Source organism: Colias philodice, chromosome 15 (genome assembly GCF_061535455.1).
Source record: "Colias philodice isolate Cphi_HAF_F1 chromosome 15, ilColPhil1 Martin Lab GWU primary, whole genome shotgun sequence".
Lineage (NCBI taxonomy): Eukaryota > Metazoa > Arthropoda > Insecta > Lepidoptera > Pieridae > Colias > Colias philodice.
This window is the reverse complement of record NC_143100.1, coordinates 5,920,965-5,934,818: the sequence shown is the minus strand read 5'-3', so window position 1 is coordinate 5,934,818 and position 13,854 is coordinate 5,920,965. Positions and strand designations below refer to the sequence as shown.

At 33.2% G+C, this 13,854-nt stretch overlaps 1 protein-coding gene across 1 annotated transcript in view; it reads left to right on the top strand.

Annotated features, from left to right (window-relative positions):
• Window positions 1–10,356, top strand: part of LOC149482239 (uncharacterized) — an 84,371-nt gene extending 74,015 nt beyond the window's left edge. The window contains exon 6 of the mRNA XM_089704080.1: window positions 10,275–10,356. Coding sequence (XP_089560206.1) covers window positions 10,275–10,356 — 82 coding nt within the window. The remainder of the gene's footprint in view (window positions 1–10,274) is intronic.
• Window positions 10,357–13,854: the final 3,498 nt, after the last annotated feature.

Here is a 13,854-nt window from a genome sequence, read left to right as displayed (position 1 = left end):
AACTAGATTTCCTACAGAAGATTTATATAAACATTGCGGTCTCTTATCTGTTAGAAAATTGTATATTTTAAACTCTGTCTTAAAAACTCACAAAAATTTGCTATTTAATCCTTCGCTAGATTTTGATAGAAGAAATGATATTATTAAAATTCCGCATACTAAAACATCCTTTGCTAAATCACAATTCGCTGCTCAATCTTCAAACTTGTACAATAAAATAAATAAAAAATTAAATGTAGGTAAATTGCTCAACAAAAAATGTAAAAAAGTATTAACGGAATGGTTGAAACCTTTAAGCTACTCAGATACCGAAGCTTTGCTCCAATATAAAAAATAAACGTGCTGTCACACACACACACACACACACACACACACACACACACACACACACACATACACGTACACATACACACACACATACACATACATACACACACAGAGATTTTATTGAATTCTTTCTTTTCTTTTATGTTTTTGCATTGTATTCATTCATATTGTATTATTTCTGTTTCTGTAATCTAGTGTTAAGGAAGAGCGGAACCTCCTGACACAAGCATTTTATTTGCTTACTAGGAGTGTTCCAATCACAAATTTGTTTAAGACGAATGTAAAGGAAACGAAATAAATAATTTTGAAATTTTTTTGAAATTTGAAATGTTATGAATTTCAAGCGAAACTTTCATTATGAATTTATGCTATAAAACATTATTGGATTTATAAAATTTGTTAGTGAATTAAAATATAATTTGGACGTGTATTACTTATAAAACGCATAAATCCTAATAACGTCTAATATGAAGTAAGTTAGATATAGATTTGATAATTTTTTTTTTCCAAAAAACACATCACTCTTTTGGTATAATTCTAAGATATGAACAATTTCGTGTTATTTCATTCAGTAAAGTTATATCTACTATATAAAAATAAGTCGGGTTTTCCTTCCTGACGCTATAACTCCAGAATGCACGAGCCGATTTCCACGGTTTTGCATTCGTTGGAAAGGTCTCGGGCTCCGTGAGGTTTATAGCAAAGAAAAGGTGTCTCTGGTGACGAAACGGAGTTTTCCCGGTTTGCTAGTGCCCTATATAAATTCATCAATTTTGATTTTATCACGAATACCTACCACGAAATCATAGATAATATTTTCTTTCTTTTTACGATTATTAATTTATATTTAATCCAAAAAAAAATTTTAATCTAGCTTTTAAAACAAAGTCAAGACTAACTTGTCTAATTTACTTAAAACTTTAATGTTAATCACATCTTCCTTGACATCATTTTCTGTTCGAGGAACTTATATTTTATTATAATTAAGTAATTGGTTTTTAAAGGGTTTTCAATTTACCAACATAATAAATTATTATAAGCAGGGATCTTATCATGACAACAATAAAACATTAAAATTGATGAGTCATTTACATTCATTAGTTACTTATATCAAAAACACGAGGCAATGAAATTACCCCTTTTACATTGTGTTAAGTGGTAACGAATCATATCCTATCATCAATCATAATTGCCCCTCTAACTTGCACCTAAGCCCCACGGGATACCAATGTCTCTAATTTTATTTGCCTCAACTTCCTCTTATAATAAACATGCTACCGGAACTAATACACTGGTAGGTCATTTAATTACTTGACCGTGTACAATAGTTTATGTTGGGTAGTTGATAGTTGAGTGTGTAAAATAAACAATCATCGCATACGCACCCCTCAGGTTTCGAGAGCGGTAGGTGCAACTAAAATTTGTTTTGTTTTAAAGTGTTTTTTTTTATCAATGAACGGAGATTCTTTAAAGGAATGTTTGTAAATATAGCGAATATTTTAAATACATTACTATTACTAATATACACAAGTCGTTGGATCCTTAAAATCTTTAAGCAAGTTCTGGCATTACTTTATGTCTTGTGCATCTTTCATAGTTAACGTATATCCTCCCTTCGGTTTACTTAAACTGTTTATTCGTTCTCTATCGACCTGTCACTCACCAGGGGGAGGAAAAAAATAAGCTTGGACCACATGCCGGACCCGCTCCCCTCTTGTCCCTCAACATCCAAAAGTGAGTGACGTCTCGGCCTCAAAGAAGCTCCATTAACCACCAACTTTAAGGGGCTCAACCAAGATGCGAACGCGTAATAAATAAAGCGCTTGAGACAGATAAATTATCTTTGACTCGAGCACAGTCACTTCAGACAAATTGTCTGTCATAAAATGCAGAAACAAACTCGTTTTTCTGAAAACTTTGTAAACACCTCAAATTGAAGGAATGTATTACACGAATATTCGGCTTCTAAAATGCCAAGTTTCATCTATTAATATTTAATTATGAGAGTGGATTGTTAAAATTAAGGTACATCGAAAAGAGAGGGTCTGATGTTGTTAAAGTTTTAATTGCTTTTATCGCTGGCTTTGGCTTTAAAAGCCTGAAAGTGCGTGTGACTATGTACAGTTATCGAATTAAATCTTTCAGCAGAGTGGTTTTATAACGACACACCATTACATATTGTGTGGTCAGTAAGCCCTTTTAATGCAGAATTAAATCACGACCGCCGAATTGAATTTGAGATTTGGAGTTGTAGATATTATCCCGTAGATTTTATTTTTTAATTTAGGCAAATTTAGTATTTAGTAGGTAAATAGGCATAATATTTCTATAGTTAAACGAAAAAAAAGTGTATAAGTAGCTTTGCATTTGTACTTTATGTAGATAAGGTGCGTGTAAAAAGGTATAGGAACTGCACAGTGCATTGTTCAGTTACTTACGCAAATGACTCCACTGTCAATAAACGCAGTAATCGGTATGAATATGGCAGCCATTTGGCCGGCTGTGGCAGGATTTATTCAGTGCACCGGTTTCAGCGTCCAGCCCAGACAGATATAGTTAAAATCGTTTGTTTCAATCGGGAACAATATGTCATAATAACGACGCGTCGCCACATGGTCGGGGAGAGTCCAGTTGTCCTACTATTGTTCACTACTATCCAATTAACAGGAAACATGTCAAGCACATTGATGTAGAGTGATGTTTCGCTGTGTCACTAATTATCGGCCTTTTGTATGGCAAATATTATTACACTGGCCAACTGAACGTAAATTTGCGTTGCAATTAAAATTATTTTGCATCACAAACGCTCTTATCGGGGGAATGATAAGTCAAATAGGGAACTTAGTGGAACGAATTTATTGTATTCTGTATTAAATACGTCGGGGATTTTGGGGATACTCGTTTATTCAATTTTAACCTGTATATAAATTTCGTAGGCATGTTTTTACTTCGAAAGATTAGATTGCCTTAAAGTGAATTAGATAATGGAAACCATTTAAGTAGGCGAATAACATTTATATTTTGAAAAAAAAGAAAACAGAGATAATATAAATTAGGAATGTCTATTACAAAAACCTTAATCTTCGGACAAAAATCTGAGTAGTAAATAGATGATAAACAAACAAGCTAAATAAAAACGTTCGGGAAAATTATAACGCGATTTTTTCAATACTCATTCATCCCTTATCCGCCATTAGCATTAAAAGTAATTATCCAAATCGTAAGAGCAAATAAAATCGGCCGCTAACGACCTCTAGAACAAATCATGCGTCCATAGGCAATCCTCTTACGTTAAGCCCTCGCCCTCGCACGGCACATAAGCCGCGCAATAGAGATATGATAGACGTTATTAATTAGATGTCGTTACGTCTTCTGCCATTTCATTGTGCGAAAGCGGAAAAACCCATAACCCCTAAGTGAACTTTGCTGGAACAGCCCTGTGATTCACCCCACGATATTTTGATCAATATGAAATTGTTAGATAAAGGTATCCGGATTTCCAAAAATAACTCCAGTTGCCTATAATTAGAATACATTTATTTGGAAGCAAATTTAATTGAATTTGATTTGATTAGTAGTTATTTAATTATGAAATACTGTAACTTAGGTGCTTACCACATGGTTTATTAAATCTATCGATTACATGACTTGCATAAGAATTCTAAATATTTATTTCTATGATATAATTAAATAGTATTATCTCCCTGTGAGGAATTGATAGGTACTTAATAATTCAAACTCCATTGTTTGTATAATCATCAGGTAATTTGAAATTAAGAGAATTGAAGAGGTCTGAAGTTTTCAATACCAGCATCCTTTAAACCTTTATTAAAATGTTTTTTGATAAAGTAACACGTTTTTTACACAATATACATCATTTTACAATTAAAATATTTATATATTATTAAGTTTCGGATTTAATACCTGCATTTTCAATCATTTTCCTCTGGGACATCGACATTACGCAAACATAGCGTAATAATATATGCAATACAATTTATAATTGACTCATAAATTAATCCCGTAGGATTGAAAAATTCTATAAACAGCATTTGATAAGTTTTGTTTTGTTTTGTTTTGTTTTTGTTTTTAAGGATATATTTGAATTTAAATGTTGTATTATTTTATTCTTCAGTTATATATAATGAATTTATAATTATTTTTCATAATCATTTCAAAATTTATTACTATAAAAAATATTACTAAGATTCTTCAAAAATAATGTTTGCTATGTAGACTACAGGCCCATGTTGAAAAATCTCTATCTGTACTTTTGAATTCCATCTGCACTCAGTCGGACAGCTAACAAGTGACGGCATAGTGCTGAATCGTATTATTTTATGCTCTTATATCGTTCTAGATAGGTCACCTGGTGGTTCAAATGACCCATAACTTTTTCAACATGGGCCGGTAGTCTAATGTAGACGCATAGCAAACATAATTTTTGAAGAACAAGACAGACGGAGATAGAGAAAAAAATTCAGGCAGAATGCAAGAGGGCGCTTTAAAATTAATTTCAGTAAAATGGACAATATATTTTAAAACCATATTTTTACATAAAAAAAATGAGTGTTTCCAAAGTTTAACACATATCAAGTAGGCATATTCGCTTTACCATTCCGCTATGGAACACTAAAAACAACAGATTCATATTGCCGAAAAATCAACAGCAATTATTTACAAACACGATTCCACATTTACACGCCAATTAGCCGGCTGCATAGTTGACAGCGAACAGTAGCTACAATTACGCAATTGCGACCAGACACTGAATTGAATTTTATTTTAAAACCGTGATACCGGAGCGGAGTCTACTGTTACGCGCCATTTCATGCGTAATTTGATATTCGGATGACAAATTAGTTGGCGAACGCCGGTAGCGAGCGTCGCTGAAATTACAGAGAGGAGCGCCAACTGAGCTTCGCTTTAGCTAAACTTGAGCTAGCTTTAATGCAAAGATTGTTGTACTTTCACGCTATTTATCTAAATTTATTTTTAGTTCATTGGCTATGTCTATCAGTTTACAAGACTTAACATCAATTTTACGAATAAAAAAAATTAAAGATCAATTCTAAATTGCAGCATATATAAGTAATAGTAGGAAATATTATTGTAATACTGTGGTAATAGTCATTAAAAATAAAGTTCAGCTAAAAATAAAAATTGAGATAACATGTCTATTCAAGGCATTTTTTTATGTATTCATTTATAACAAAATATTTGAGTACAAATAGACGCGAATACCGTACGTGTGTACACTTATATTCTATAAAGATGGGTAAGCTCTAATTTCGTAAACAAAGGCGCTCAATGACTCGCTTCCTTCCTTGGCTTGACGAGCGGTAATTGGACGGGCGTAATTACAGCTTGCTTGTAAAGCTATCATCTTATCATTTTCGAAGGGGTATTAGCGAAAAACATGGCCTGAAAGGGGACAGACAGAACGCTATAACCGCGTTGTGGTATAGACAGCCAACGAGTTAAGTTCGTTATTAATATCTTTAGACAAGTCGGAAATAGCGACGGCTCCTCAAAGGGTAAACGTCAAAACAGGGCAATTATGGGATGGAATAATTAAGTTTTGTGTATGATGCCTAAGTCGTGATTTTCGGCGTTTCTATTCAATTTCGTGATTTTAAAAAAATATTCTGTACGTGACCATACATATTTATATTCAGAAGGTATATAAATAATGGTTAAATTATTTTGATAATTTAGGAAAAAATTCGCTCACATAGGTACGTAAATAAAAAGTTATATACAGAATTACAATAAATTAATACTGTCACCCCCAGAGTTATACGCAATTGAAATAGGCAAAGGTTTATTATTCTACAAATAATATTCAATCCAATCTAACCTATATATTTCAGTACATTATTAAAATGACAATATATTTGGTTACAAAACATTTATATAATAAAAGTCCCTTTTAGTTACAAACAATATCAACACAGAGTTTATTCACCATATATTTCAAAGAAAATTCTCCCTATTCTGTTGTATAAAATTTTAAACATACAAATAGAGATAAACCTTTATATTTCAACTTACAAATGCATTATAAAATCCTGTGACAAATTCGCAAGCAAGTTGTGAACGTCGTCGTATCAGGGGCTGAAGGGTTAAGATATGCGTCACATTTATTTGATGGTTTGTCATCCTGACAGATGCTGCTGTAATCTGATTTTTGATAAATGGCCGTGTTACCCATCTCCCTTATAAAAGGATTTTCTACTTTTATTATTATTCCGAGTCATATATTATATTGAACGCTATTGATCACAAACTGACTAGCAGGTTTCATTTATTAAAGAAAAAATAACCAGCCCCCCTAGTCAAGTGGCTTTCTGTTAGCGTAGCGTTCAATAGAATAGACTACGAATGTATGAGATTGACGTAAGCTGTAGATACGTTATCTACAGCTTACGACTATTCTATTGAACGCTACGCTAACAGAAAGCCACTTGACTAGGGGGGCAGGTACCTACTAACTCACGTTACACAGGGCAATACACACGGCATTTTATGGATTTTGAATTTTGAAGTAAGTTTGAAGTAAGTATGAAGTCAATAAAAGTATGAAAATCTGTTTGGCGTACCTGTCTCACAAATCCTTGCACATGTAACTAGCAGCATGTATTAGATCGAATAATTCCGAAAGTCACTTTGCCACGCTTCGCGAAGCCGGTGCCGGTAAAAAGTACGCGCACATTTATGAAGAGCAAAAGAACAATTTTGTTAGGTGCCCGTTGGAAATTTGCTGACTTCAAAGGGCATTTCAACAACGGCTTTCCTCCCTCTTTGTTGACCTTTATAAAAGTGTTTAAAACAAAAATTATATTACCTAAGAAGAGATATTTGTGAGTGTCGTTAGGATACATTTGTTTGTTAAAGTTTATTAAGTCACAGTTCATTTACTAAACAAAAATACAATTTATTGTGTAAATAGATTGGATTGTATGACATACGATATTTATAGAGTGTGATTAGCGTACTATTTTGTTGTAATGAACCGCAACGTAAAGTATTAAATTGTTATAACAAATTGTGGTGATGCTATAGAATCAATCGTTATTAATGAGATTAGCATGTAGGCACACCTTGGTAGGTGTTTTTATAGCTAGTTGTAGAAGCTGCTATTTTTTTTTAGGATTTCATGTTATTGATTTCACGTTAACTTCCAATTAATAAATAAAAATTTAAATCATAACCAAAAATAAACCTTAAAAAAATGTTAACAAAACAGTTGGATGTTGTAAGCAATTTTGAACGATCGTGTAAAGTAGAGTCACGAAAACATTTTTGACTCACGGTATTTATTGGGCAAAACTTTAAATTGCTTCCTACCCACTTTGAGTGGCTATTGAACCAATTTGCCAGTTGCCTCCGTCTAAACTCCATGACGATAAGTAATCTGCTTCGATTTATTTATATCTGATAACTTTTACTTGTACAATGTTATTATTGGCGTAAGATAGCAGAATTATAAATTCAATTATAAGTTTATTGGAATTTTTATAAGTCATATTTTGATAAATTGGTAAACGCATTACGTTCATACTGTTTCTTTGATGGATAATGCTTGTTTATGCTAAATAAATTTTCATTTAAAAATAACTTTATATATCCAATATTAATAAAAACAAGTTAACGTAAATAAATTATTAAGCATGTTATTGCCTTTGACAGGATTTGTGAAAGATGAGTCGTCAAGTCAGACAAATCCATTTATATAATAAACTAGAGGTTCGCCCCGGCTTCGCCCGTGGTACATATTTCGCAATAAAAGGTAGCCTATGTCCTTTCTCGGGTATCAAAATATCTCTATACTTACCAAATTTCATGGAAATTGGTTCAGTAGTTTAGGCGTAATTGAGTAACAGACAGACAGACAGAGTTACTTTCGCATTTATAATATTAGTATGGATTACCTATACAAGGCTTTATAAAATATTATATGTTTTATTATTAATAACTCTAATATAACCAAAAGCTCTTATTTTCACTTATAAAGTTCTATAGAGTATAGACATATGCTTAGATGAATTTTCGACGCCTGATAGTTTTACCACCAAAGACTTCTCAAGTGTTGTTTGCTCCTATAAATTTACTGTTAACACTATAGTAGTTACTCCAATAAATACACTGAAATAAATAATATTTATTTTATTTTATGGCAATTAAATACTCAATAGTAGTACAAATAAGAATAAACCATTTAGATTTCTGTCGCATCTTTGTTGTATAATACAAATACGCCTGGTCGGAAATCAAAGGAAAACTGCAACCTCCTCGCATTGAATACTGCTTCATACTGTAGTTATGTATCGGGTTAATCAAGTGGCGCATTCACGAATCACCAACTTCATACACAGTGTTATGGAAGCGTTTGTAAAGACAAGACGATCTAGTTTGTATATTCGAATTCCATATACAATATTGTTTGGGGCTTTGGTTTAATCGTGACTTCATAAGTTCGCAAGTTCATGTAGGATGGTTAAAACTTTAAGTACTATTTTTATCGGATAGACCTTGATAGAGATACTATAAGCGGCTCCCTTGGCTAGACTAATATTATGTTTGTTCGTATTTGCAAAAAAAACAACAGAAATTCGTTAAAATAAAACAATTATATGATGAAATGGTATTTCTTCATAAATAATGTTGAAGATAAAAATGTAATTGAGATTTCAATATTTTAAAGTCATGACTAAATTGTAGTTATTTTTCACAGACTTGCTTGCTACGTCGTACGCATTTAAATTGGAATTTATCCCTTCCGCTCCCTTTTCATTTAAAATAGCCAATGACCTTTCTGGCCTTAAAATATGTATTTACTAAGTCACAAAGGAATACAATTATTCACTATCAACTACGAAGTTTGCTAATGAAACTTACAATGAAATACTACCATAATGTTGATGTTTCGAAAATAATAATATCAATAACTTTGCTGAAAAATTTCAGAAGACGCTTTCAGGCGTTTGTGTTCAGTGCTTAATTAAAATATTTACGTAACGTGTATATGCTTAAGGCATTCCATGTATTGGTGATCAATAACCACGTACGGCTGAAACGAGGGGTTGGGCGTAATGAGACCGGCTGCGGAGGCGTTCGCGCGTGGCGACAAGCGAGCCGTGTCAATTTCGTGGGCTTAAATGTGCGCACCAACATACAACCACAATATATTACGTCCTTTATAGCAGACACAACAAAGTTCATCAGCGATAATACTAGACTTCATAAAAATAATTGAATTAATACTCATGTCAAAGTGAGAGCTCTCGAGTTCATGTTCTAGCGTTCTTGACTAATGCTCGATTTAAATTAGCCCGACGAGTGTCGACGGCGCTGCGTGCAGCTAGTAATAAACGTACCTACTATGTATTTAAATTTAGTTTAGGAGATTAATTAAACCGAAACCGGGTGAACGGACGTCGTTCGCCGCGCTCTGTCAGAACCGTCAATGGCAGCCGTCGCACTGTTTTATTCTCGCACTAACGCCATCAATGGGAGACGCAATCGAATTTGCCAAATGACGCTCACACTAAATTGGTGAAGAGTGATTGATTGGAACGTTCCACGGTTAAAGTATTTTACATCCACAATAATTGAATCTGAATATATAGAGCGAATCGCTGCGAGAAACGCGAAATAAAATTTGCAGTTTCATATGACGCTTTCGTTCCGCCTGGTTACCTAATTAGATCATATCAGCATGAAATATGGCCGAGTAAATATTTTATGCAAAATTGCATCTTGCTAGAATTTTCACATGCTAAATTTTCTGTTTATAATTGCATCAACTTTTGCTTGAAACTTAGCTGAAAATATTATTTTCAATTCTTTAAGCTGTTTACATACGGTATACAAGCAAACATACTATAATAATAAAAAGTTCTTTAAATGCGCTAACCAATCGTTAAAACTAAAATCTGTTACAGCCAGTTAAAGGAAAACAGAAAACCAGCTCTCAAAGAGTTAATAAAGGTTATCAAGTTGAAGGTGGACGTAAAGTTAAACTGAATGTTTTATCTTTTTGCTCCGCAACTCGTAACTCGATAAACGAATGGCGAGTGACCACCAGGTGGGGGGTTGCTCCGCTGACCTGACACGCAGTATTAGCCTGATTAGGTCTAAAGCGGGCGTGCCTCTGGAAAAAGCTTTAAAAACGTCGCCAGTAATTCAGTTAGGGATGGCACCAGAACGGCGCTTTGGTCCAACTACGACATTTCACTGTTGGAAATGTTTTCGAAACATCTCCTATTTAAAATATCTACTAGTACCGTATATGATTTATTTCAGTTCTGGACTCACTCAAGCAGTTTTGCTGTGAGAAATCGCATAAAAATCTTGTGGAAATTAAATCCGGGGCGTTTCCGTTTACACTCTTGGAAATTACTTTCCTGGAACCAACTTTCCCTAGAATTAATTCATCCTAAGATTGTCTCCAACTACATGGTAATATGGTTTCATAGTTAAAGTTAAACTTACGGTAGTATATTTCATCGTATAGTTTAGTTTGTTTCTTTTCTATCTTGCTCTACATTCCGGCTGTATTTTTTTATATTTTCAAACTACTATACCACATATTCTTACTAGACTGATATTGACGTGAATAAAATTAGTTTCCTTATTAAAAACTGGATTAAAATGACATTAAATGGGTTGTTACAGCAAGCGGAGTGAAACGTTCGTGAAGGTATTCATGGTACGGCCACTGTAACCCGACGATAATTAGATACGGCGCGCTTTTACAGCGGCGCGACTCTGAATACGAACCAAATTGCCGCCCTCCCAATCCTGTTTATGCCACGATGGCACTCTGAAGCTTCGTTTGGCGATCATTTTGTATTCTTTTTTATATTCCAACGAGTTTCCACTCTGTAATTTTATAATTTATACCATTTTATATTTGCAAACTTCAGCGTACAATTTCACTAAAATTAAATCTAGAAAAATTTACTCGCATTTCAAATTAATTTTTTTCTGACTAAAATAGTATTCCTAAATTAATTTAGGACTCTTTCTTCTTTTATACAAAGAGAATAATAATCCTTTCATAAAGGAGCTTATTGTTATTAGATTTTTTTAGGTATTATTTCAATTAATGAAAAAATACTAACATCCGCGCGACTTCGTTCGCGTAGTCAAAGAAAACCATAGATAGTTCCCGTTTCCCTGAAAAATCTTGTATAAAGAGCGAAAAGTTCATTCAAATCGGTTGTTGTTGTTTAGGCATGATGGAAAAGACAAACTGCAGACAGAGTTTCATTTGTATTTATAATTATACTTAATATTATTACTGCTGAATTGAATATGACTGAAGGATTATAAAATATGTTTTATCGTTAAATGTATACATACTTCAGCAATACATTTAAGTAAATTATCACTTAAACGTTGACAGAGAGATGTTATTTCGTTCTCCGTGCCTTTATTCAAGGTACACAAGCGAGCCTCAAACAAACAGAACACACGAGGTTTAAGCTCATCACATATGCATCTTTCGGTAAATTTCTCGTTTTGCTGGCTATAGTGCGCTTCAAATTTCGACCAGTTGATTAGGCGTCGCCGGATGCCGAGTTTCCTCTCAGGCTCGCCGCTTTCACGATCTAACTGTGCAGTGTGCACCTGCAGTTTTTGGCGCTATTGTCTGATAGAAAGGAATGAATGCGCGCAATTCTCGCTACTGAAATTTTAAACGGAAAGTTGTCTGCTGATTGCTTTTTAACGAAGAAAGTATTTTATTCGAAATGTTAAAGGTAATGGCTGAATGTGCAAAATGTCGAACTTGTATTTACTTTATTGTACCTACGGATGCTGAAAATTTATATAAGTGATACATAAATATTATATAAAATAATATTGATTGAAATAAAATAAATATTATTATCATAATATAAGTACAATGATAAGGATCAAATTCTAAGTTTACTGTGTAATTTAAAAGGTGATTTTCACTGCACTGCACCGTCTATAAAAAGATAGAGAAAAACGCATATATGAATGTCCATTCTTGTTCCGATCATATATCCCTGTATATACTGTATTATAGTGCTTAAAATAATTGTATTTTTCTGTTAGTAGATTGAGACTTTACTGTTCTTAATACGAAACAAAACAATGCGTTATGTCCGATAAAATCATAATCACACTATTTGTTTCCCTAATAGTATAATATTTTTGTGGAATTTTAAAGAGGAGAGTAGTGGAAGGTTCAAAGTGATTTGTAGTAAAGGCGTTGTCACGACTTGGCTTGTATCTGATAAGACTTGGTTGTTCCGAGAATACGTTCATTTGTCGAACGGACGGCTCGCTTCAATCGTGACTGCGTGGGAGTGTGTAGCGACGGTTTAATATACAGTCACCCTTCTAACAATATGGAATCAAAAATTTGCTTATAAGCTCGTCAGAAACTAATACCGACAATCTACATAAATCGTTGTTATTAGCAGAGACAACCATAAATCAAATAAAAAAATCTCTATCATCAAAGCGGTCAAAGCAACTGAACTCTTTCCTTATTTTGTAACTAGTAAATCATTTTATCATTTCCCTACAGTCATTTATAATTCTTTGGCGGATTACTCTACCAAATTTTATAAAACATGGCTTCCATGATTCTATGTATGAATGTAAGTAAGTATTTAAGGGCTGCGTTTTATTCTCAGAAATGAAAGGAAGTCATTACGTAATTCAGACTAGGTTTTATACTTTTTCTGTACGAGAATAAGTTTTAACGCACTAACGTTCCCATTGAGCAGGCATTTACTGAGATAGGAAAATTATCGGAGCGCTATTTGTTGTTTCAAACTTCTCGATTCGTTCATCAAATAATAGCTCTATTTTAAAACAATGTTCTGGCTGTTCTATATAACCGTTAATTTAATAATGATACATTTTAACATTTACAAAACATAATATTATTGTTGGCAGATAAATAACGATTATTTAAAAAAAAATGTTTGTATCTAATTCTACTATCAAAGCATAAAATAATTTTCTATTGCCAAGGGGCATATAAGACGTATTGAACAACAACTCTGTAGAAAGATCATACACACATGTAACTTCTTCTTTTTGAACAGCATCAAAGGCTAGAAATATAGTTCATATAATATAATTAATGTTTGTTTTATGATTATCCTACACATGAAAGAGAGGAGTACATTTGTTCCCACGTATATAATCCACACGAGCAAGCAAACAACGAGCATTTTTATTGTGACACTGAGGATTTATATTTTAAAATTTAACATCAAAAACTTCTTATTTACGGTGTTGCTGAGAGCTCACAGAGGTGGGTATAATTACCACATCGTTACATTTTAATTCCCATTAACGCTTCCACCCACTTTACAATTTTATTTCATTTTTGTTTCAGGTACGAGTACATTTAAATCTTCGGTGAGCAGTGGTAAATTATAATAAAATACACGTCATGTTCCGCATGTAATGTGGTTATTGATTACAGGTATTTCCATAATTTTCTGAATCCTACATTTTTCAGGTTGGGTACGT